Source organism: Sapajus apella, unplaced genomic scaffold (assembly GCF_009761245.1).
Source record: "Sapajus apella isolate SASKATOON/1434 unplaced genomic scaffold, GSC_monkey_1.0 scaffold11, whole genome shotgun sequence".
Lineage (NCBI taxonomy): Eukaryota > Metazoa > Chordata > Mammalia > Primates > Cebidae > Sapajus > Sapajus apella.
The window spans coordinates 8,995,939-9,021,665 of NW_022436951.1; the positions used below are offsets into that span (position 1 = coordinate 8,995,939).

The 25,727-nt window shown below is 39.3% G+C and overlaps 1 protein-coding gene across 2 annotated transcripts in view; it reads right to left on the minus strand.

Annotated features, from left to right (window-relative positions):
- Positions 1–24,825, minus strand: part of TARS1 (threonyl-tRNA synthetase 1) — a 48,630-nt gene extending 23,805 nt beyond the window's left edge. Inside the window, exon 1 of one of the 2 annotated variants that reach the window (XM_032279009.1) lies at positions 24,593–24,825. Coding sequence is in view for 1 of the 2 variants with exons in the window: in XM_032279008.1 (XP_032134899.1) it covers positions 2,409–2,465 (57 nt within the window). In the remaining variant the exon portion in view is untranslated. Of the gene's footprint in view, positions 1–2,408; positions 2,788–24,592 lie in introns of those variants that run through there. The other variant, XM_032279008.1, reaches the window with a different exon arrangement.
- Between the last annotated feature and the right edge of the window lie 902 nt (positions 24,826–25,727).

The window sequence follows — 25,727 nt, forward strand, 5'->3', positions numbered from 1 at the left end:
TTGCCTTCATCTCCAGACCCTAACAACCATTAATCTAGTTTCTGTTTCTATGGATTTGCCATAGAATTTCATATAAAGAGAATCACACATTATGTGGTCTTTTGTGACAGGCTTCTTCTAGTTAGAATAATAATTATTTGATCATCAGGTTGTAACATGTATCATTATTGTCAGTGTACCTTTTAATTATCAAATAATATTCCATTGTTTACTTATCCATTAATCAGTTGATGGATGTTTTCTTAACTTACATTGTCTTTTAAATCCTATAAAACATGTTACTTGTATAATTAAAAAAATAAATTTTGAAATATGATCCCTAATTTCATGCTGAACCAAAATCCCCCCTACTCCAGGAGTCTGGATTTAGTAAACTTTAAAGGTTCATTTAGATTCGATAAATCCCTTGTTATACTGTAGAAGTGATTTAACTGGTCAAGTATACTGGGTAAAAATAAAAATTAATTGTAGGTCTGTGCAGGTTTAAAATGGAAAGTGAATAAAATAAGTTTTATATTTCTGATAAGATTATTTTTTATTTTGACCACTTGGCCAAATGACCAGGGGTAGTGGGAGAGACAATCACCACAAACGTTTTCTGGTTCTAATAGTGTTCCATTTTACAAACGAGAGCATTGGCTCAAAGAAGTAACTTGTCCATTTGCTGAGACATTACAACAGGTCTCTCTGGAATCCTGAGGCCTATTACCTCTTTTCTACATCTCTGGGAAGAGAATGGGCAACTGTTCCCTATTTTTCTGAGTATATGTGTTACGTACATCTACATAAAAGTAATGTAAAATTTCAACCCAAAAGTTGAGAAACAGAACTGGATTGTGAAGAGAAGCTACAGAATTACCTTTTTCTGGAATGATGTTTCCCTGACTCACTCAGAACAACACAGAGGTTATGATTATTGGCAATAAGATGCTGAGTTTGAGGAAGAAAAAAACAGGGAAAAAAGTGGGGGGATACTGGGTTTGAGCAAGTTACTATTCCAGTGCCTGCTTTCTCATCTGTATAATGGAGATAATAACAGAATCCAGTTCATAGCCTTATGAAGACGACTGAATGACTTAACTCATGGAATGCATTAACACAGTGCCAAACTCAATTACATATTTGTTAACCATATATATCACTTCCAATTAAGACTAGCAGGGGAGAATATGGATTCGGAAAGTTATAGACCACATCCTATTAAGTAAAAAAAAAAAAAAAAAAAAAAAAAGTTACAAAACAGTAAAAATACAATTTTTATGTGAAAAAAATCTAAATGTATGTATAGTGTATGTATTACGTATGTAAAATCTGTGTATAATGATACTATTTATCATCTAGAATTAAACTTACATATTTTAGAATGTGCCCATATGCAGTTTCTCCATTCACTCCCAAGTGGACAACCAAGAAAAAACTTGGGCTTCTAAGTGACTTGTCCTGTCATAGAGCTGGGACAGGGGCTCCCTTATCTGATAATGTCACCACTTCTCACCTGGACTATTACAACAGCTTTCTGGATGTGGCCTCAGCTTCTACCCCAATGCCAGCATGATTTTTACAAATACAGTCTTCCCGCTTAAGATCCTTCATGTATAGAATACAAATATCAAACATCCTTGTTGCCTAAGATCCTTCTGATTGTCGTACCTTCCCATTGAGGCATATATGTCTCTTGCAAACAACCCCAAAGACAATTCACCTGCGTGCCCCTTTTCACCGCCTTCCCTACCTTTACGTGGGAAGCCCCGTCCTGCCTGTTTTACCTGGTGAAATCACTCAACTCGAAAGAGCCCTCTTAAGCTCCCTCTTCTGTAGTCCCACACGGTTGATCACAAAACAAAGCACTGGGGCTGTTTTCCTGTCTCTTACACACCAGGCTGTGAGGCCCTCAAAGTCTGGTAACTGGGTCCTATTCATCTTCCCACCTGCATCGTCCAGCTCAGTGCTGGGCAGAATGTATACTTAACCACCCAAACTTGGACAAGTTGGGTCAGATCTCATGGACACGGTTTTCCTTTCCTTAAACTAGAGCTCTTTACCCCTGCAGAATCTTAGGAGATTGATTAAATAAAGCTCTGCTATGCGTTTCCCTCTTACAATACGCCCTAAGCGCAACTTTGGAAGCCCCAAGCCTAAGATTCTGATTCTGTCTCCGCGTCTAACTAGATGTCTGTTACATCATCTGTAAAGAGAATGGACCCAGAGCTGAACTGCAAGACCCCACCCCTATTTATGAATGAACGGTTCCCAAAGGGGTCTCTGACTTTCCAGGCGTTCCACCATTCCCCACCTCCTCCGCCCCACGCGGTCCGGGCCGCTTCCTGCTTCTTGGCCCTACGCTGAGCGTAGCGTCTGCACCCACGAGAGTCCCAGGTCGGTCTGTGGGCCCCACCAGGTCTGCTCACCGACTTCTCCTCGCTTCCCATCTTCCCTGAAGAACTGCTAGGCTGCTCCTCAAACATTGGTGAACCACGAAGCGATGAGAGAACCCAAAAGCTATAGTCTAGAGGAGAGGAGCAAAGAAGCAGGTAGGAGACGGGCCAGAGCGCCCGGGAACGCTGCGCTTGCGCCACTTGGCTTCCACTGGACCAGCTGATGCAATCGGAAGGCGCCCTAACTCCGCCCCCAACCTGCGGCGTAACGGGCAGCCAATGGACAACAGGGGAAGGCGGGCCCTCCCTCCTCTAAGCCAATGGAAAAGCTTGTTGAGTGACAGCCCTTCTAGGAAATCAGGGCGCGGTGGATGAGGAGGGACAACTGCAGTAGCTATACGCGTAGTCTTTGCGACCTAGGTCTGGACGCTTTCCAGGGTCAAGTCCGCAATGCGCGTGCGCTTTTCTCTCTCTCTCTTCTGCCTTCATGTCTCACAATCATGGACCTTCCCGGCCACCGTAGATAATACGATGGTCTTTGTCTAAACTTCCGGAAAGTTTTCGGCGAGCGGGTTACCATCTCCAGCCCTGGGACGAATCCACCGTGGAGTTCAAGTTTTCCCGAGGCGTCGGCGCTTCCTGACCTAGCTCGACTGCCAACTTCTGAGCACTCCCCAGGCCTCGGGCTCCCTATCTGTAGTGATGAATTTAGCCTTCCTCATGGCAGTCTAGGCTCCTCAAGCCCCGAGTCCTGATGATTTGGGACAAACCCTTCCTTGAACATTCTTCACTACGAGCCGCCCCTGATGTGTACTGCCTGGAAGAGAATTTCCATAGCGCCCGCAAAAATACAATAAAGCTCACCCAAGGCAATAAACATGGATTCTCCCGCCTAGGTGTCAGTGTTTGGAATCGACTGGGCCTTTTAAATTTATGTTAGTACGCAATTTAAAACAATTAGTTATTTGAAGTCAGAAGCGCAGTGGGCACATTTTCAGGTATGTGCTCCAACAACACGTTTTGTGGATTTTTCTTTTTAAACATCGGTTCTGTTTTCTACAACTCTCCGCCTTCAGGGTCATCTTTTCCAGGAACAATAGCTTCCTAGTTCTGCTTTCTGCATCTGTTTTTTCATACAGCACCGGTGTAGTCTTCAAATACAGATACGATCACGGCAATCTGCTGAAAAATCTTTGGTGGCTTTTCCTTGCTCTTAGAATAAAAATACGCTCCTGGTTGTCGAAGTTTTTAGCTTCATCTCGTTCCCCCACCAGTCTTTCTCTGTTGCCCTGGCTGGAGTGCGGTGGTGTGATCATAGCTCACTGCAGCCTTGATCTCCCAGGCTTAAGTGATCCCCTCGCTTCAGCCTCCTAAATAGCTGAGATTATAGGTGCAAACCGCCATGCTTGGCTGATATATATATTTTTTAATTTTTAATAGGCATGAGGTCTATGTCACTCAGACTGTTCTCGAACTCCTGAGCTTAAGCTACCCTCCTACCTTGCAAGTTTACAGCTTTTTATATGTTTTTATCTACTTGATTGAAAGCGTCACAAAATAACACTGTATTTTTGCCAGCACCTGGAAGATGTAAACCCAGCACATGTTCGATAAATGTGGAGTGTTGAGACAAAACTTGCTTAATTTTTCAAGCAAGATTTGGAAAATTAGCTCTTAGTTTGTATTATAAAAGAAGTCAAAACCCCTTGACTAGATCTAGAAGAAAGTTTATGATGAGAGTAGATTATTAGTACTGCTTGATGTTCCAGGAGTTATATACAATTTCAATAGGCTTTAATAGACCAAACTAACTTCCCACATTTAAATTAGAATGAGAATCAGCGGTATCTAATCTTACTTTCTAATGTGAAACAATTTAATTATGCCCATTAGACATATTTGCCTGAATTGTGTCTTAATTTTAAATAAGTATAATGAAAACCAGAGAGATCAAGATTACTGAATTTGCTAGATGCAGAAAATTATAGGCTAACAATTATTTTGAACTGCCATATAACATAGTTTCTAGCAGCTTCTCTTAACCCCTTTGTTCTCTTTCAACTTTAAAACCAGTCCTCATTTAAGGATGGCAAAAAGAAAAAGCTGGAGGCATTTCTAACAGGTTGACTGGTGCAGGAACAGAGGAAGCTGTAATGAGTTGCTAGTGTGGGAACCTCCCGGAGGTCTATCCCGGTGGCACAGTGCCCTCTGGTGTTAGGAAGATGTTCTTTCACTATGTGTGTATTTAGAACTAAACAAAGATGGGAGTTTCCAACAGATCTTAGACCTAAAGCACAAAACACTGTTATGCAACTTTTGTGTATTTGCCAACAATAAAACTACTGGCTTACTTCCAGTGTTATAATTTCTTCCCATTGTATTAGTCCGTTCTCACACTGCTATGAAGAAATACCTGAGACTGGTTAATTTATAAAGGAAAGAGGTTGAATTGACTCACAGTTCTGCATGGCTGGGGAAGCATCAGGAAACTTACAATCATAGCAGAAGGTACCTCTTCACAGAGCAGCAGGAGAGAGAATGAATGCCAGCAAGGAAAATGCCAGATGCTTATAAAACCATCAGATCTCGTGAGACTCACTAATTATCACGAGAATAGCATGAGGGAAACTGCCCCATGATCAAAATACCCCCACCTGGTCCCACCTTTGACCACATGGGGATTATGGGTATTACAGTTCAAGATGAGATTTTGGGTGGGGACACAGCCAAACCGTATCACCCACTACCCTACATACTTTAAATTTTTTAAAATTATTTTATTATTATTTTTATTATTTGTAGAGACAGGGTCTTGCTTTGTTGCCCAGCTAGTCTCAAACTCCTGGCCTCAAATGATCCTCCCACCTTGGCCTCTCACTCTGGGATTACAGATGTAAGCCACAGCACTGGTCTCCTCCATACTTTTTAGGAAAGCAGCTGTCAATAGCTCTGCCTTGACAAGTCAAGCAAAATTATGTGATATGATAAAAATAATGTTACAAATAATAGGTTTGTACATAACTATCTCCGTGGGTTCAGGGACAAAATAACCTTCTTCATTGTCAATCCTTAATTACTCATTTGAATAATTTTTGCTTCTGATTTCTATAACCTTTGGCTGGATTATTTGGAAGAAACTAGTCCGTAAGGGAAGCATGCTTCTATCTGGGAGCACAGTGATGGTTCTGATGAATTGGCCTAACAGTACACTCTTATGTGGGGCTTCACATGCTCCTGCACTCACAGGCAGAATTGGGGGTTGTTTTTCTGGACAGAGTGATTGATCCTGATTACAAGTGGACAAATTGGTTTCTACTACATAAAGGAGAATTTTGTCAAGAACCTAGGAGATTCACTAAGACATTTTTTTAGTACTTCCTTGTCTAATGTTCTGCTGTCAGAAAACTCTGGGAACCCAGCAAAGACAAGGAAAGAAGGAAGATTTGGGCTATCCTTCTAGGTAAAGAATCCAGTATAGCCAGGTCCTGACAAAGGCTAAGGGTAACTTGAATAGGTTCTAGGAGAACAGAGTTATGCAATATTAGCTACATAATTTTCAGAGCCCAATGCAAAATAAAAATGGGGGACTTCTTGATAATTTCAATATAATAGGCACAGCAGAGCAGCAACCAAGTGCAGAGCACTTCTTAGTGTTGAGCCCTATGTGACTGCCCAGGTTGTACATCCATGGAGCTGGTGCTAGTGCTGTGATTGCTAAATTAGCTCTCATGACCAGAAAGATGTATGGCCTGTAGAAGTCATGTTTCTTGTCACTTTTTTTACCCACTCCCCCAACTTTTCCTTATGTATATCATATATAAAGAATACTAGGGGTGGCTAACATTTTATTTCTTGTGAGGGAATATGATTGAATCAAGATCACTTCATGATGATGCAGAATCTGAAGGGACTTCATGTGTCCCTTGTGTTGGAAGCACACACTTTTCATTTGGATGAAAAGCTATACAGGATGTTGAAGGGGAAAGGGTGCAGCCTGTACCAGTGGACTCCTGGGCCACTGGCTTCCAGTTGCTTCCAGCCAATGAGACCCTCAACAGGAGTTGGGAGGGAAGAAAACAAAATCGGGACACGTATTAACCTGGCTCCTCCTTGGGAGGAGTTTGCCTTGGGCTGTTTATGTTTCACAACTAAAAGTCACTGCTGATCTCATAGCAATCTCTATACAGCACTTCCCTTTTAGGTTCCAGCAAACACTGGCTGCCCTCACCCTGCCTAGCCTAGAAGTGGTTAGGGTCCTGGTTCCCTGTACTTCCCATCTCTTGTAAATAAACCCTCTTTAAATTGCTCTAACTTGAGTGTGACCTCTGTACTCTGTCGGAACCCTGTGTGATATAATCATGTTCCTCAGCTATAAAATGGTGACAAAAATAATAAACTTGATTCCAGAACTTGTTGGGAGGATAATATGAAAGTCTATGTATACAAAGTACTTTGCAAATTCTAACGGGCTATAAAAGTTAATTATGTTTGGGGAAATGAATGCTCTGGCCAATTACCCTCTCTGGTTTACTCTAGATTTGTTTGGAACAATTCTGAATAATATTCCTAAATTAATTTTCATTTTGTTATATCTCTTCTTTGCTGAGAGCTTTTGCTATGATTTAGCTGTGTCCTCTAAAATTCATGTGTTGAAAACTGAATCCCCAATGCAACTGTTGGGACGTGAAGCCTAGTAAGAGGTGATTAGGTCATGACAGCTCTGCCATCATGAATGAAGTAATGCCGTTATCTTGGGAGTGGGTTAGTTATTATGAGAGCAGGCATGTTTTAAAAGTGAGTTCGACCTCCTCCCGCTCCTTTGCTCTGGGAGCTCTCTTCCCCTTTCACTTTCCATCATAGGATGATGCAGCAAGAAAGCCTTCACTGGGAATAGGCCCCTTGACCTTGGACTTCCAAGCCTCCAGAATTTAAGAAATAAATTCATTCTCTTTATACATTTCCTAGCTGTGGTATTTTGTTATAGCAATACAAAATAGACTAAGCCAGATTTTAAATAGCTTTGAAATGCCTAGCATATGAGGAATACATTCTGGATAGCTTTTAGGAGGTCCTGAACCTCATCTCCAAAGGGCATGCTTTCCTCCAAAGTTAAGTCGTACATTTGTAGAATTGTGCATTTGTCTTTGGTGTCCCTCCCTTCTCATTTCTTTGCAGAGTATCTGTGCCATTCCCTGAAGGTACTTGAGCACCTCACACTTTTTTCCATCCACCTCCTTCTATAAAAAACACTTTCCAGGAGAGGCTGTGAATTTATTTTTACTAAATAAATGGAATTCATGTTTACTAAATAAATACAGAACTTGAGTGCTTGCTGGTAAAGAATCACCTGGTTCTCTGAGTTGTATGGTCAGTTATTTTTTCCTCCAAACAAATCTGTACATATCCATGTTGTTTCTGAGTACTTTCCCCCAGTGATTCAATTATGGTGACACATGATTATGAATAAAAACATATTTTTTCAAGTCCTGTTTCATATAGCAATGTGACTGATTTATGTATACATATAAAATATTCTGAATATTAGCCAAAGTTCTTCAGAGAAACAAACTCATCTATTTATTATCTATATCTACCTATCTGCCATTTATCTACCTACGTACCTACCTACCTATCTATCTGAAGAGAGAGAAAGAATGAAGGAGAGAGAGACAGAGAGAAAGAGATTTCTTAGAAGGAATTGGCTCACATGATTATAGAGGCTGAGAAGTCTCAAGATCTACAGTTGGAAAACTGGAGACTCAGGAGAGCCCATGGTATAAGTTCCATTCCAAAAGGCAGCAGGCTCAAGATCCAAGAAGAGCCCATTTTTTTCAGTCATGTTTGAAGGCACAGTGTTCCAGCTCAAGCAGTCAGGCAGGAAGAGTTCCCTATTACTCAGCCTTTTTGTTCTACTCAAAAGGTCTTTAATTATTGGATGAGGCCCACGTGCATTAAGGAAGGCACTCTACTCAGTCCGCCCACTCAAATGTTTATCTCATCCAGAAACCCTCACAGATACAACCAGAATAATGTTTAACCAGATATCTGGGCACCCATGGTCCAGTCAAGTTGACATGTAAATTAATCATCGTATCTTCCCATTGACTTGTTGGACTATTTAAAATTATCTCTCAAGAACTGAGTTTGGGAAAGTTGATACCAAGATTTCAATTTGAGACACTATGCTAGTTCAAGGATATTTATAGTCAGCTGAATTTTTCAATGAGACGCAGCTTGGAAGCTTAATAAAATTGGAGTCCTCTGCTGGTATAACCTACTTGGATCCAACAAGACCATGGTGCCACATTCATGCTTGCCCCTAGCCATAATGAGCCCCTATTTCTAACAATTAGATATAAGATAAACAGAAATCCAGTTCATAAGATGTAATAGTTACAGTACATGCTAAACTGAGGTAGAAGAGTGGCTCCAAAATATAATGACAGTAAAATAGATGTTTACTTATTTTTCTGTTACAACCATGTAGGGACTCAAGTTCCTTCTATCTTTTTGCTCTAGTTCAGTGATTGGCAAACTTTTTCCAAAAACACCAGATAGCAAGTATTTAAGGATTGCAGCCCGGCATGGTCTTTGTTGCAATTACTCAAGTTCTCTGTCACTGTGGTGCAAAAGCAGCTACATATACTTTGCAGACAAATGGATATAGCTGTGCTTCAATAAAACTTTATGTACAAAACCAAGTGGCTGGTCTATGGATAATAGTTTCTTAACCCTTTCTCTAGAGGGTTCTCATATGCATGGTTGTACTTAGATTGCTGGCACTTCCACATTTCAATTTGCAAAAAAAGAGTGGAATTGCTTATTCCAAGTGTTTTAAGGTCCAGACCCAGAAGTGGCACATAGTTACTTTGACTCATATCTCAGTGGTCCAAACTAAGTTGCATAGCTTCTAGGGAGGCTGGGGAATCTGGTCTCTAGCTACAGAGTCATGTACTTCACTTAATTTCTGTTATTGAGGGGAAGAATATGTTTTGGTGGAAAATTAGTACTGCCATATGACACCAACTACTCAGGGTAATTCTGCAAATTACATGATTCTCTATCTTTTTAATTTAATTTAATTTTAAGTTCTGGGATACATGTGCAGGAGTACAGGTTTTTTACATAGGTAAACATGTGCCATAGCGGTTTGCTCCACCTATCAACCCATCACTTAAGTATTCAGCCCCACAGGCATTAGCTATTTATCTTGATGCTCTCCCCCCTACCCCCTGACAGACCCCAATGTGAGTTGTTCCCCTCCCTGTGTACATGTGTTCTCATTGTTTGACTCACATTTATAAGTGAGAACATGTGGTGTTTGGTTTTCTGTCCCTGCATTAGTTTGCTAAGGATAAAGGCTACTAGCTTCATCCATGTCCCTGAAGAGGACATGATCTCATTCCTTTTTATGGCTGCATAGTATTCCATGGTGTATATGTACCATATTTACTTTATCCAGTCTATCATTGATGAGCATTTGGGTTGATTCAATGTCTTTGCTATTGTGAATAGTGCTGCAATGAACATATGCATACATATATCTTCATAATGGAATGATGTATATTCCTTTGGGTATATACCCAGTAAAAGGATCTGTGGGTCAAATGGTATTTCTGGTTCTAAGTCTTTGAGGAATCATCACACTGTCTTCCACAATGGTTGAACTAATTTACATTCCAACCAACATGTAAAAGAATTGCTATTTCTCCACAGCCTTGTCAGCAACTGTTGTTTCTTGACTTTTTAATAATTGCCATTCTGACTAGTGTGAGATGGTATTTCACTGTGGTTTTGTTTTCATTTCTCTAATGGTCAGGGATGTGGAGATTTTTTTCATATGCTTGTTGGCCACATAAATGTCTTCTTTCGAGAAGTGTCTGTTCATGTCCTTTGCCCACTTTTTAGTGAAGTTTTTTTTTAAATTGTAAATTTGTTTAAATTCCTTAATCCTAAGCAAAAAGAACAAGCCAGAAGCATCATGCTACCCAACTTCAAACTATACTGCAAGGCTACAATAACGAAAGCAGCATGGCATGGTACAAAAACAGACACATAGACCAATGGAACAGAACAGAGATCTCAGAAATAAGACCACACACCTACAACCATCTGATCTTAGACAACCCTGAGAAAAGCAATGGGGAAAGAATTCTCTGTTTAATAAATGGTGCTGGGAAAACTGGCTAGCCATATGCAGAAAACTGAAACTGGACCCCTTCCTTACACCTTATAATACAATTAGCTCGAGATGGATTAAAGACTTAAATGTAAAACCCAAAACTATAAAAACCCTAGAAGAAAATCTAGGCATTACCATTGAGAACATAGGCACAGACAAAGATTTCATGACAAAAACATTAAAAGCAATTGCAACAAAAGCAAAGAAAGTAACTCTCATAAAATATTTTCTCCAAATGTAATGTATAATCTGAATAGTATACACAAGTTAGACCTTATATTCCTCAAGAATATATCTACTAATACCTACTTTGTTGTAGGCTGTTCTGTGATTGGTGCCTTTAGAGAGTTTACATTATGCTTGAAGAAATAAAATATCTCAACATAAAGATCAGCAATACAGAGGGGGAAGCCAAAATGCTGGATTAGAAGGAGCTCATAAGTGCCATTCTCAGGAAAAGGAAATAAAAAGGCTAATGAACAGTGACCCTGCAGGTCAGTCATCTGAGAAACCATGTTTGGATCCATCAAGGCAGCAGAACATGGGGGCAGAGAGGAGCAAAAGTGGGCATCATCCTATGTGGGCTCAAGAAGGAGTCAGGAGAACCTCTCCAGCATGGCAAATGGTGAGAGAGAGCCCCCCGGTGGATTCATGCTCTCCACAGGGATCTGTGCAAGACTGGGAATAGGACAATCCCCTTGGCCTTCGCATAACCCCTTCCCTGCAATGTACTTCTAGAGTGAGGTAGAGAGCCACCCAGATGTGGGAGCAACTCTTGAATTTCAGGGGACCTCTACAAGCCTTGGGCTATGAAGCAGACTAGCACCAACACATCAGCCCCAATAGAGTCCACTGTTGTGGTGCCTGGGAGAAGTAAGATTGCTCTACTCCCTCTTGCTGGATGTGGCTCCAAGCTTCCAGTCCAGCAGTCTTGCTTCCCCCTAAACTCGGCCAGCCACTCCACCCACCCTCACCACCCAGGTGCTAGCCAGGTGTGCAACACTTGCAAGAGCTTCTAGCTCGGTCGTCCCGCTTCTGTGTGAACTCAGCTGGAGAGCTCAGTCTCTTGTTGTCCTGGGAAACACCCAGACAGTAGGGGGCATGATCCCACACATTTCTGCTACGGATAGCCAGGTGGGCAACCTGCTAGAGCTTTCGACCCAGTGATCCTGCTTCTGTGGAAACTCAGCTAGTGGGTGCAGCCTCTTGTTGTTCTAGGAAGCATCTGGAGATAACTCTCACCCACCCCCTGCCACCCCCCCCCCCACCACTAGTAGCCAGGTGAGCAATGCCTGCTAGAGCTTTTGGCCCAGTGGTTCTACTTCTGCCTGAATTTGCCAAAGAGTTCAGCCTCTTGTTGCCCTGAAAACACCCTACAGCAGGGTAGGCAACTCCATCCATTCTCCCCTCCCACAGCCAGACAGGCCACACCCACTAGAGTTTCCAACTCATAGGTCCCACTTCTGCCTGAACTCTGCAGACAGGCACAACCCATGTTTTTTCAGGAAGCACACAGACAGCAGATTAGGGCCAATCTGGCAAGGATATAGCTTGTCTACCAACTGCAGCCCCTACCAAAGGGAGCCCAGTGGACCAGAACACTCAACAAAAGAAATGTGGATATGGAAATAGTCATCAGAGGAGGCTTCTTCAAGATCCAGTAGTGAACAAGAATTGAATCCAGCCAATTGAACCCACCTTATATCATACATAACATTTCCAAGGGCATCAAAGAACAACAACAGCAACAAACAAACCACCAAAGGACGGCAACTTCAAAGACATCAGCCAACACAGAAAGAGCCAGCATGAGAACTCTGGGAACTCAAAAGGCCAGAGTGGCTTCTTTCTTCCTAGTGATCACACTAGTTCCCTAGTAAGCGTTCTTAACCAAGCTGAAATGGCTGAAATAGAAATAGAATTCAGAATATACATGGGAATAAAGATCATTGAGATTCAGGAGAACGTTGAAACCCAATCCAAGGAAGCTAAGAATCACAATAAAACAATACAGAAACTGTTAGACAAAATAGCCATTACACAAAAGAACCAAGCTGACCTGATAGAGCTGAAAAACACACTACAAGAATTGTATAATGCAATTGCAAGTGTTAACAACAGAATAGACCAAGATGAGGAAAGAATCTCAGAGCTGGAAGATTGGTTCTCTGAAATAACTGTCAGACAAAAATAAAGAAAAACCCATAAAGGAGAATGAATAAAACCTGCAAGAAATGTGTGACTATGGAGAGAAACCCGTTATATGACTCATTGGTGTGCCTGAGGAAGAGGGAAAGAAACCATGCAACTTGGAAAATATATTCTAGGATATTGCTCATGAAATCTTCCCCAACCTTGCTAGAGAGGCCAACATGCAAATCTGGGAAATACAGAGAACCCTTGTGAGATATTACCCAAGAAGATCATTCTAAGACACACAATTATCAGTTTCTTCAAGGTCAAAATGAAAGGAAAAATGTTAAAGGCAGTTAGAGATAAGGGCAGGTTACCCTACAAAGGGAACAACCAGGCTAACAGTTGACCTTTCAGCAGAGATTCTACAAGCCAGAAAAGATTGGGGGCCTACATTCAGCATTCTTAAAGAAAAAAATTTCTAGTCAACAATTTCATATCCCACCAACCTAAGCTTTATATGTGAAGGAGAAATAAGATTTTTTTTTAGACAAGCAAATGCTAAGGGAATTCATTACTACCAGACCTGCCCTACAAAAGGTCCTGAAAGGAGCACTAAATATGGAAAGAAAAGACCACTACCAGCCACTACAAAAACACACTTACGTATACAACCAGTGATACCATATAGCAACGTTTATAGTATACATAATAACCAGCTAATGACATGATGACAGGATCACATCCACACATACAAATATTAACCTTCAATGTAAACAGGCTTAATTCTCCAATTACAAGGCATGAACTATACTACAAGGCTACAGTAACCAAAACAGCATGGTACTTATACAAAAACAGACACATAGACCAATGGAACAGAATAGAGAGAGGAGAAATAATGCCACACACCTATAATCATCTGATTTTTGACAAAGCTGACAGAAACAAGCAACGGGAAAAGGACTCCCCATTCAAATAAATTATGCTGGGATAGCTGGCTAGCCATATGCTGAAGATTGAGACTGGGTTCCTGTCTTACAACACATATAAAAATCAACTCAAGGTAAAAGTATAAAATCCATGGAAGATAACTTGGGAAATACTATTGTGGACATAGGACTTGTCACAGATTTCATGACAAAGATGCCAAAAACAATTGCAACAAAAACAAAAAATAATTGACAAATCTAATTAAACTAAAGGGATTCTGCACAGCAAAATAAACCATCAACAGAGTAAACAGACAACTTATAGAATTGGAGAAAATATTTGTAAGCTATGCATCTGACAAAGTTTTAATGTCCAGAATCAATAAGGAACTTAAACAAATTTGCAAGCAAAAAGCCAACAATCCCATTAAAAAGTGGGCAAAGGACACAAACAGACACTTTTCCAAGAAGAGATACATGCAACCAACAAGCATATGAAACAATGTTCAACATCACTAATAATTAGAGGAATGTAAATCAAAACCACAATGAGACATCATCTCACACCAGTCAGAATGGCTAATATTAAAAAGTAAAAAAATAACAGATGCTGGCAAGGTTGTGGATAAAAGGGAATGCTTATACACTGCTGGTGGGAATGTGAATTAATTCAGCCATTGTGAAAAACAGTGTGGTGATTTCTCAAAGCTCTTAAAACAGAATTATCAGCCGGGCATGGTGGCTCATGCCTGTAATCCCAGCATTTTGGGGGACTGAGGTGGGCGGATCATCTGAGGTCAGGAGTTCGAGATCAACCTGACCAACACGAAGAAACCCTGTCTCTATAAAAAATAAACAATCAACAACAACAACAACAACAACAAAACAGAATTATCATTTGACCCAGGAATTATATTATTGGATATATACCCAAAGAATATAAATCATTCTGCCATAAAGACACATGCATGGTATCCTCATTGAAGCACTATTCACAACAGCAAAGACAGAATCAACCTAAATGGCCATCAACAGTAGAATAGGTAAAGAAAATATGATACTTACACACCATGGAATACTATGAAGCCACAAAAAAAGAATGAGATCGTGTCTTTTATGACAACATGGTTGAAGCTGGAGGCCATTGTCCTAAGCAAACTAATGAGGAACAGAAAACTAAATACTCATGTTCTCCCTTAAAAATGGGGCTTAAACAATGATAACACATGGATCCACCAGGAGAGGACCAACAGACACTGGGGCCTATTTGGGGGTAGAGGGTAAGTGGAGGGAGAGGATCAGAAAAGTAACTGTCAGGTACTATGCTTATTACCCATGTGACTACTATGCTTATTACCCACATGACAAAATTATCTGTATACCAAACCCCCAAAACACACAGTTTGCCTATATAACAAACCTGCACATGTACCCCTGAGCCTACAATAAAAGATAAAAAAGGATTGAAACAAAAATTTGCAATACATTTTCAATAACTGAATCAGATGCTGTAATATAAGCATTCAGAGAAGGAGGAAGAGATCATTGCTATCTCATAATCTAGGATATGATTTTCTATTCTCAAGCTGAGTTGATAAAACTGCCTTGTTTGCATGGAAACAGTTGGGAACTAAAGACTTGTCCTAAAAAATTGCTTTTCTGAGTCATATATTTTAATTAATATTTTATTGAGACAAGAGTTTTTCTCTGTCACCCAGGCTGGAGTGCGGTGGCATAATCTCAGCTCACTGCAACCTTCACATCACAGGTTCACGCGATTCTCCTGCCTCAGCCTTCCAAATAGCTGGGATTACAGGCACGTGCCACCATGCCCAGCTACCTTTTTTTTTTTTTTTTTTTTTTTTAGTAGACATGGGGTTTCATCATATTGGTCAGGTTGGTCTCGAACTCCTGACCTCAAGTATCCACCCTCCTGGCCTTCCAAAGTGCTGGGATTACAAACATGAGCCACCACACATGGCCTTCGAGTGACATATTTTAATATTATCAGCACTTGATTTCAAGAGACAGAAACCCACTCAAGCAAGTTTATACAGACAAAAAATGGCGTGGCCAGATTAATAGGCTTTAATGATGAGTCCAGTCTCTAATCTCTGCTTCCCTTCATGTGTCAGCTTCAATTTTAGAAAAGCTCTTGACATGTGCCCAGAAAAACGGGTCACTGATTATTCTATTTTGTGTTTACATCTTTATAGCTCAAGATCCTGAGGAAGGGGAGCCATCTTTCCCAGTGACTTCAGCATCCCTGAGCCAGTCATTGTGGCTACTGGAAGACAAATGGGGACTGGCCAACCCTTGGTTATGAACTCACTGGGACTGTAAGAGACTGGGTCAGCCCAACCAAAATAATGCAGAAGAGAAATATGTGGTTTTCCAAAGGAAAGGTGGGAAAAGCCAGTCCAATAAATGTGTTTTCCTTTTGGTCATACGTATCATATACAATATGTGCTCATTTTATAAAATTACATATGCCCCACTATATTTTAAAAAGGATATATTGACAATGTACTATCAATTCTCGTTTGATAGATGATAGATGATATACAGATAAATAATAGATTAGATAGATGATAGAGATAGATAGATTTGATAGATGATAGATTGGATAGATAGATGATTGATTGATAGATAGATAGATAGATAGGATGGATAGATAGATAGATAGTGTCATCAGTGGTAGAGTCAGCATAGGCCTGGGTGCTGGAGCTACAAAGATAAGTAAGACCTGGGGTTTCCAGCTTCATGAAACTCACAGGAAAACTTAAACAAGTAAACAAACATTACAAAACAGTGTAATTATCACTAATAGGTTTGATATCAGAAAATAATTTTGCACAAAGGAATAAAATTTTTTAAAGTATTATTTCTTTCCTTTTTGGCTTTTGAGGGTACAAATGTAAATGACAAGCATACTGAAAACTCTACCTCTGTAACTTTAAGCATGGATAAAAATGACCACTTCGGTTCTCAGTTTTCACCAGTGGAAAATGAAAAGGTTGAAGTACATGATCCCCTAGATTCCTCTAAGTTAAAAAATTCTAAATATTTGCATGCACGGGATAATAGTAATCCGTGGTGACGTCACTGGAATTCTTGATTGTTCAGGATGTATATAAACTGAGAAGCCACTAGATGTCACCCGTGTAACAGGTTGTTGCGATTCAATTTTTTTTTTTTTTTTTTTTTTTTTTTGTAAATATCTATCTGGGAGTTAAGCAGGACCTTAAAATTTTTTCAGTCATGTCTTTTAATTTTTTTAAAAAGACTTTTTGGACTAGACAGATCAAATTACTCAGCTAAATTCACAAAGCTAGCTAGCATTAATAACAGCCCTCCTGATTTTTAGTCCAGTGGAGCTGTCTCTCTTTAAATTGAATGATGTGTGAAATGATATTTTTACATCAGCTATCAACTTTGGTAATGATAATTTTTTCTTTTTCTTTTTGAACTATCACTCAAAGTAATTTGGGGAACTAATTGTTCAAAAATTCTTTGATTCAATACAATACCAATAACAATAGATAAAAAGTAGTTATTACTCATAGATTTCTAGACTGCCTTGAAACCCTGTTTGATGATAATTTACAGGATAATGTAAGAAATTGGGTAGATGTGAATAAAAGTGGAAATTAAAGTTCACATACACCTAGCTTATCTGAATTTCAGACTTCAAGAATTTCAGGTTTTCTTTTCTTACGATGGCTCTGGATGGAAAATAAGTTTTTATAAAAAGCTTTCTTTGAGAAGTGAATAACTTTTAGGTTTCTGAACCAAACTAATTAACACTAATTTTTATGTAATCCCTTTAACTTTATCTAACATGCAGCTCTTAATAAACGTGATTCTCTAGTTTATGATTCCCAGTACTTATTTGTGCGAGAGGATTTGAAACAGAAACAGGGCTGTAGAGGCAGAATTGCAGCAGATAGGCTGATAAGAGGAGGGGGAAGATCGCTAGACTCAAACAAACCAAGCTATCTTACGTCATTACAAAATAACAGATGCTTCTAATTACAACCTCGTGTCTTCCAGAAAAGGTTAAATTATATTAACAGTCCTTTGTGACATGTAAGCTTTTGGAGAAGGATTTTCTATCAAATGGTCAAAATGAAGCCTTGGTGTCTGAAAGCCATTAAATATTGCTTATATGGGGAAGTCATTTATCTAATTCTTATAACTGTGAAGTTACAATAAATCCTTTTTTGAAAGTGAGGGTAAGGTTGGATTACGGGTATAAATAGTGAGCCTGTTAATACTGGCTCCGTTGCCTCAGTAAACTGAGAAGAATGCTACTATTGCACAGAGATGCTGTGGGATACTTGAAAGAGTTTGAACAATGGAAAGTGCTATATAGTTGTAAGCTATCAAGATGATGACAGTTAGGAAACGTGAATGGACACATCCTCCCAAGAAAAGCTCTCCCTGTGGAGATGGGCTAAGGAAACTGGAAGAGCTCGATATTAAAGAGCTAGACGAACATATGGGAAGCTCACAGGTTAACTTCTCCGTGGATGATGAAGTAGCTGGACTGATCTACTTTCCAAAAGTTAAGAAGTGATCAGAGAGATTCTTCCAGGGATGAGAAAATGGGAACAGTCTCTGAATCAATACTGAGATGTGACCTGTCATGAATGCAGGTAAAGCTATGGCTGTCCAAACAAGATGAAGCTTTGCAACCACAAGAGACCACCTCTTGCATTCTCTCTTCCCGTCTTTGTTCTGTTTTCCCTGCTCACTTCCAAAATGAAGGAAAGCCAGGAGCTGTGTAATATCTTTCTTAAGCTATTTTCAGTTGTATTTTATATTTATTCCTGGGTATATTTATTGAGGTGTTCTGCTGTTTTTCCTGTCTTCTGTGGTCAGTTTTCAGTGTTTTCTTACCTCTTTTTAAATCCTCTTAGTGAACTTATACTTAAAAAACAAAAGTTATTTGTTGAAGAAATATTGCAGTTGGTTCTAGAGAGGGAGCAAGACAAGTTAGCTATGACATGCTCATATCTCTCATGTGTGTGCTAACTGGATTTCTACATTCCCTCACATCACCTCATGTTTTGCAAAATTGTTATGGTAGAATCAGCAAATAATTAGAAAATGTGCTTTATTTCAGTGTGGCAATTTTATAGTCTCCTATTACTGAAACAAATCATTTCCTACATATTTTGCTTACATTACACTGGCGCCAGTCACGTTATTGTGTCAAGGTGGTGTCAGCATTCCCATGGTAAACTTTGTAAGGCTCTTGTAACTTGGCTACAAAACTCTACCTCAAGTCTGAGTCTTGCTTTCAATCCCAGACCATTTGGGAAATAAAATAAATTTATCTTAAATTAGATACAATGTTAGTGATAAAATAATTGACAGTGAAAACCTCCCATTGCTCAAATCTTGTTGCTATTTTTCAACAACTCCAATCCCCAAAACGTAATTTTTTAATTTCATAAATTATCTCATTTTTTATAAATTTTTGTATCATTTGGAAGTTCATCTTTAGATCAGAGAAAGACATTTTATCTCTACATATAAACCAATTAAATATCTGGGTGACAAAATTCTATTTTTAAAAAGTTTCTTAGGAAACTAAGTCGTTTCCTAAGGGTTACACAATGGAAGGGCAAAGAGGGCAGCCAAGAGCTGTGGAGGCACCATTTGTTCTGATGCTGTCTTTTTTCAATTTCAGAGATAAACTCACAGAAATCCTGCTTCACTCGCCTTTTCTCTCTTGAGTTGATATTTTTTTTCCTTTCTAAAGTTTTAGTTCAAATTATTTGTATTTTGATAGAAAGGGAGTTCTGCTGATAAAAGTGAATAGAACATAGCTACACATCAAATTCACTTTGCAAAATGTCTCTTTAGAGATTATCAGTAAGTGAGCCAAGGTGCTGTAGAAGTAAAATCCTTTCTCAGTTGAACTATCTTTCTGGATTACTTTAATTTTTAAACTGCCAATTTGTCTGCACTCCTCCATTTTTAACATACCCACTCAATGATAACTTGGGTGGCCCTGAGGCTTTCATTAGACTTACATTCAGAGATCAAGGCTCCAGTCAGGGACACAGCCCCTCTGGGGATGTTTCCTACTCTCATGGACTTCAAAGAAAGCCCAGAGAAAAATAGCACATTGGGGTTATCTGAGCCAATTTTTTAAAAATCAAGAATATCATGCAGCATACCCAGGTAACAAACCTGCACATATACTCCCCTGAATCTGAAATAGAGGTTGAATATTTCTTTTAAAAAAGAATATTTTAGGGAAGGATTCTTGGGAAGAACCAAACTATACACAACTTCTAATCACCTTCATAGCCCTAAATTAGAATGTTTCATTTTAGTAAGTTAAGTTTAAATTGAATGCCAATCAGTTGGAAAACTAGCAGATGTGTTATGGGACCTCTAAATTAGATATGCTTCCTAAAAACATGCCCTCATTCAAAGTTCTATAAGTGTAGCAGGGGATATGCAGTGGGAAGAACAGGAGAGAAGCCCTGTCTTCACCTTGTTGGGTCATTCTTATTAAGTTGTTGTACTTCTCTGAAAGTCAGTTTGTGAAAGTTTCTCTCTACATAAAATAATAAAAGGAAGCTATCATAATAGTCAAAAAATGGTTTAATGCAGGGACTGGCAAACATTTTCTGGAAAGGGGCAGGTAAGAAATATTTTTGGCTTTGCAGGCTGCATAGTCTCTGTCACAAGTACTCACCTCTGCTGACATAGCATGAAAGCTGCCATAGACAATATGTTAATGAGTGGATGTGGCTGTGTTCCAATAAAACTTTATTTATTAAAAAAAACTGTGGCTCACAAACCAATGTTTGGTGACTTTGGTTGGAATGTTTGCAGTCTTATTTTGTGACAGGTACCACTTCACTGCGTTACATACATGTGTGCCTAATGAGGTAGATACTACGATTGTCATCAGTTTATGAATGAGGAAGCCAAAGCTCAGAGAAATTGATCTACTTGCCCAAGGACACATAGCTAGTAAACGGAAGAGCTGAGTTTGAGCATGAAGTACATCTCCCTCAGTCTCTTACTTTTTTCTTTTCTTTTTTTTAAGGCAGATTTACCTTCCCACCTAAAAGCTAAAAGTTTCCATAAGGGACTTGCAAAGACCCAGGAATAAATACTAGGAAATTTTATGTAAATCTTAATATCTCCAACTGGTGAGTGATATAGAATAGCATTCAGAGTATTTTGTCACAGAACATATTTTCCAGATGATTCTTGGAATTTAGCTTGGTGATATAGATAATTTTTTTTCTGGTATGCAACTATACTTATTCCACCCACATTTTAGCTTAAAGGGGGATTCCTCTTCTCTCCAAATGTATGTACTAGCTTTTCCACTTTGTTCCCCTCCCTTGAAAGCAAGAAAAGTACTATTAAGATGCACACACAAAAAAAGATGCACCAATTACTTGAACTTCTCTTTTTAGGTGAAAAACTCCAAAGCATATCTTTTTTTCTGCCCACCCCCCTTCAAGAGGTAAAACTAAAAAGCAGTGTTTCATAAATGGAAACAATGAGAAAACCTTGGCAAGCACCATGGAGATGGTGAATTGTAATTCAACAGGAATGTCATTCCCAACCTCTTGTGTGATTTGACAGTTACTGAAGGGCTTGCATCTTTAGTTGCATGGCGTTTGTAATAATAAAAGTGTATGCATGTTTACAATAAGACTGTTGGGTTGTTACTCAGGCAGAACAGTTCATTTGATGAGACTTAGCAGTATATTGAGATTCCAAGTTGCTTTATCTCCAACAGGGAGAGGAGCACTCCCCCTATACCTCATGTTTTCCATTTGGCTCCCAGGGCAGGCTAAGATTGAATAGAAAAATATTGGAGTATTGACCGACAAATATTTTCTGGGAAGGGGCAGTTAGCAAATATTTTTGGCTTTGCATGCTGCATGGTCTCTGTCACAAATACTCCACTCTGTTGATACAGCATGAAAACTACCATAGACAATATGTTAATGGATGGATGTGACTGTGCTCCAGTAAAACTTGACCAAAAGCCTGGTGGCTCACAAGCCAAAGTTTGGTAACTTTGGTTGGAATGTGTGCATTCTTATTATGTGACAGATACCATTTAACAGCTTTATATGCATTAGTATGACTAATGTATGTAGAAATGTAAATGTAAAACTCCCACATTTTCAGTGTAGTAGAACCAACTATCATACTTTTCTTTAGGCTGGCTGTGGTTGGTGATGTTCTTCTCAACTCTTCTCTTAGATTTCCAAGAAGATCTTATCACAGGGTCTCTGAAAGAGAACACGGGCTCCAGAGAAAGTCTCCTAGTGCATCAAATATTCCCAGTGAACCTGACCTAAGCAGTGCGAACTTTCTCAATTCAAAGGTTACCTCTTAATCAATCAGATCTGGAAGAGTACAAAACAGGCCCCAAGATTTGGCCTTTCAGAACAAAATCATCCACCCATGTATGTGCAGTGCCATGGCTAGAACTCCTGGGCTCTCTTTTTGTAGGATGGAGCCATTCTGCCTTTGGAAACTTGGTGAGCTTGCCCTGGTTTTTGGATTGGAGTCATGAATGTTTTATGGACAGTAAACCTCCTTGACAATTTTCTGAAGATCTTCTTGGATTATTAACTCTGCTGAAGGTCTGATTAAACCAAATCAGCATTTGTAGTGTATTTTCTGGGAGTAGCAATGCAGTGATACGGGTGTATAGTTGCCACTAACATTATCATCATTCAGGCGGTATTTGGTGACCATTGGGGAGCATTGTGCTAGGTATCAGTGTTATCCAGCTGTCTTTTCAGAGTCTCTCACTTCCAGGAACCTCCACATTATGGTGTTCCCAAGCTAATCTTTCATTTTTATCTCTACCTAAGCCTATCCCTTCCAAGTTTCTTATAGGTCTCTGTATCTTACACATTTATTTAACCCACGTATGCACATGTTGCTTGTGTTGGAATAAAGTCTCATCAGGTTGTTTTTTGGAAAATTAACCTTACTTTTTAAATCATAATTAGGTCTGAAAGAGAGAAAACGAGATCACATTTCTTCCTGCTTTTATTTTTCCTAAGAAATACTAACTGTATCAGGCACTAGGTTGAAATATAGTGCTCCAGGACAACCAATTAATATATGTATAATATTAAAGTACATGGTTACAAAAGGGATAACAGTAAACTTTTGAACTCTTGATGGTTCAAGAGAAATTCCTTACAAATGAACTCGAAAGTACATGTTTATGATAACAGGATATAGAACACGCTACAGATGTCAACCATTTCATCCCTTTTTAGAGACACCAAGGCAAAGATACGATATTTGAATTTTTGAATTGTCTGGAGAGTTCTGTTAATTATCCACTTATTGATGTAGAATTGATCTTCTAAGAAACTACATGGCTTATTTTATAATTATTCCCAGAGAGAGATAATTATACTCTTGTTTTTCATTTCTGGTAAAATTGACTTTGCTGGAAAAGAATGCAGTAAGAGTGAACACTTAATTACAATCCAACAGCAGAAAAATTTGTCAATTCAACTATCTATATTGTTCTTTAGAAACACATTTTATTTTAATCTATTTTTTTGGTATGTTTATCATCAAATACATTTCTTCTAAATATACAGCAGGGTCAGAGTTTTCCCTAGGAAATCATACTATCCAGGAAAAATTAATGACAGAGTAACACAACCTCTGCCTCCTAGACCAAAAACAATTTTTATGTTTATGAAAGTAACATATGCAGTACTTTTCCCTTATTTACAGCCTTGCTTTCCATAGTTTCAATTACCCATGGTCGACTGTGGTCCAAAAATATTCAATGGACAATTTCAGAAATAAACAATACATAAGTTTTAAGTTTTCCAGAGTCCTAAGCAGCATAATGAAATCTCACACCATTCTGCCCTGGAAATGTATTATCCCTTTGTCTACTGGATCCATGCTGTAGACACGACTTGCTCATGAGTCAATTAGTAGCCATGTTGGTTATCAAATCCACATTCACATAATTTTTATTACAGCCTAAGGTTATATTTGTCTTATTTTACTATCAGTTATTGCTCTCAATCTCTTACTGTGCCTAATTTATAAATTAAGCTTTATCACAGACAGGTATACATAGCAAAAAACATAGTATATATAGGTTTTGGTTCAGTCATCCACTTTGGATCTTGGAATATATCTTGTGAGGATAAAGGAAGACTACTATATTCATTCTGGAACATTTGGAAATAGATTTTATATGAAATTATATTAAAATATCACTCATAATCTCACTGTCCGTAAATAATCACTGTTACCGCTCAATATATTTCCTTTCAACCCTTATCCATGCAGGTGTAAGTCAGTGTGCATATATAAATGGGGACACAGTAAGAATTTTAATCAGAATGTAACTGGTTTATATTCTCATCTGTAGAGCTTCAACCTCCAATTGCAGCCCACGAGCTCCACTCCCTAGTTATTTCTGGGAGTTCCTCGGATGTCCCAGATGGGTTCATAAATAGTTTTTTATGTACTTCTCTATTTCCCTTATTGTTTTCTTCTGCTCTTGCTTCTTGTTCACTGCTGTATCCCTTAGCATCTACAAGAATGGCTGGCACAGAGAGCCACTGATATATATTAATTGCTGGGCACACTTGCTCATGCCTTTAATCCCAGTCCTTTGGAAAGCCAGCACAAGAGGATCACTTGAAGCCAGGAATTCGAAGCCAGCCTGGGCAAGAGAGTGAGATCCCGTCTCTCCAAAAATATTTTTAAAATTAGCTGGGCATGGTGGCACGCGCCTGCCATCTCAGCTATTCAGGAGGCTGAGGTGAGAGGATCACTGGAGCCCAGGAATATGAGGCTGCAGTGAACTATGATTGTACCATTGCACTCCAGCCTGGGTGACAGACCGAGACCCTGTCTCTAATAAATAAACAAATGACATTGAGGTTCTCAACAAATAAAAAATTAAAAAAAAATACCTTAACAGTGTCCCAACTGCTGGTGCTCTTTCAGGGGACACCATTGTTCCACAAGGGTGCAGTGTCCTCATTCTCTTCTTAAAATTCTCACTCGGATGGGCTGATGTGTCACACAGAGTTGTGAAGGCCGCACTTCCTAGCTCTGTGCTTTCTCTCCCCAAACAACAATGCACTAGGTAGGCCCCCATGCCTCATAAAGTCCCTTTGAAAACATTTTCTTTGGCTTCTGCCTGCAGTCACCTTTGCACTGGACTCAGACTTGATTCTATAGGGTTGGGAACAAACATATCTATGTAGTTTCTCAGAAGATCAATTCTATATCAATAAGTAGATAATTAACAGAACTGGTTAATTATCTGAAACAGACAATATGCTGTCTCCTCCAGTTTTATGGCTGTATTCCCTCCTCTCCAAATGTTTTCATACAACTGAAATTTGATTACAACGGGAAAATGAAATTACATAGTAGGTGCTCACTGAATATTCTTTTTCATTTTTTTATTGCATTTTAGGTTTTGGGGTACATTTGAAGAACATGCAAGATAGTTGCATAGGTACACACATGGCAGTGAGATTTGCTGCCTTCCTCCCATTCACCTATATCTGGCATTTCTCCCCATGCTATCTCTCCCCAACTCCCAACCCCCCCGCTGTCCCTCCCCCATTTTCCCCCAACAGACCCCAGTGCATAGTGCTCCCCTCCCTGTGTCCATGTGTTCTCATTGTTCAACACCCGCCTATGAGTGAGAACATGCAGTGTTTGATTTTCTACTCTTGTGTCAGTTTGCTGAGAATGATGGTTTCCAGGTTCATTCATGTCTCTACAAAGGACACCAACTCATCGTTTTTGATGGCTGCATAATATTCCATGGTGTATATGTGCCACATTTTCCCTGTCCAGTCTATCATCGATGGGCATTTGGGTTGGTTCCAGGTCTTTACTATTGTAAACAGTGCACGTGTCCTTATAGTAGAATGATTTATAATCCTTTGGATATATACCCAGTAATGGGATTGCTGGGTCAAATGGAATTTCTATTTCTAGATCCTTAAAGAATCGCCACATTGTCTTCTACAATGGTTGAACTAATTTACACTCCCACCAACAGTGTAAAAGTGTTCCTATTTCTCCACA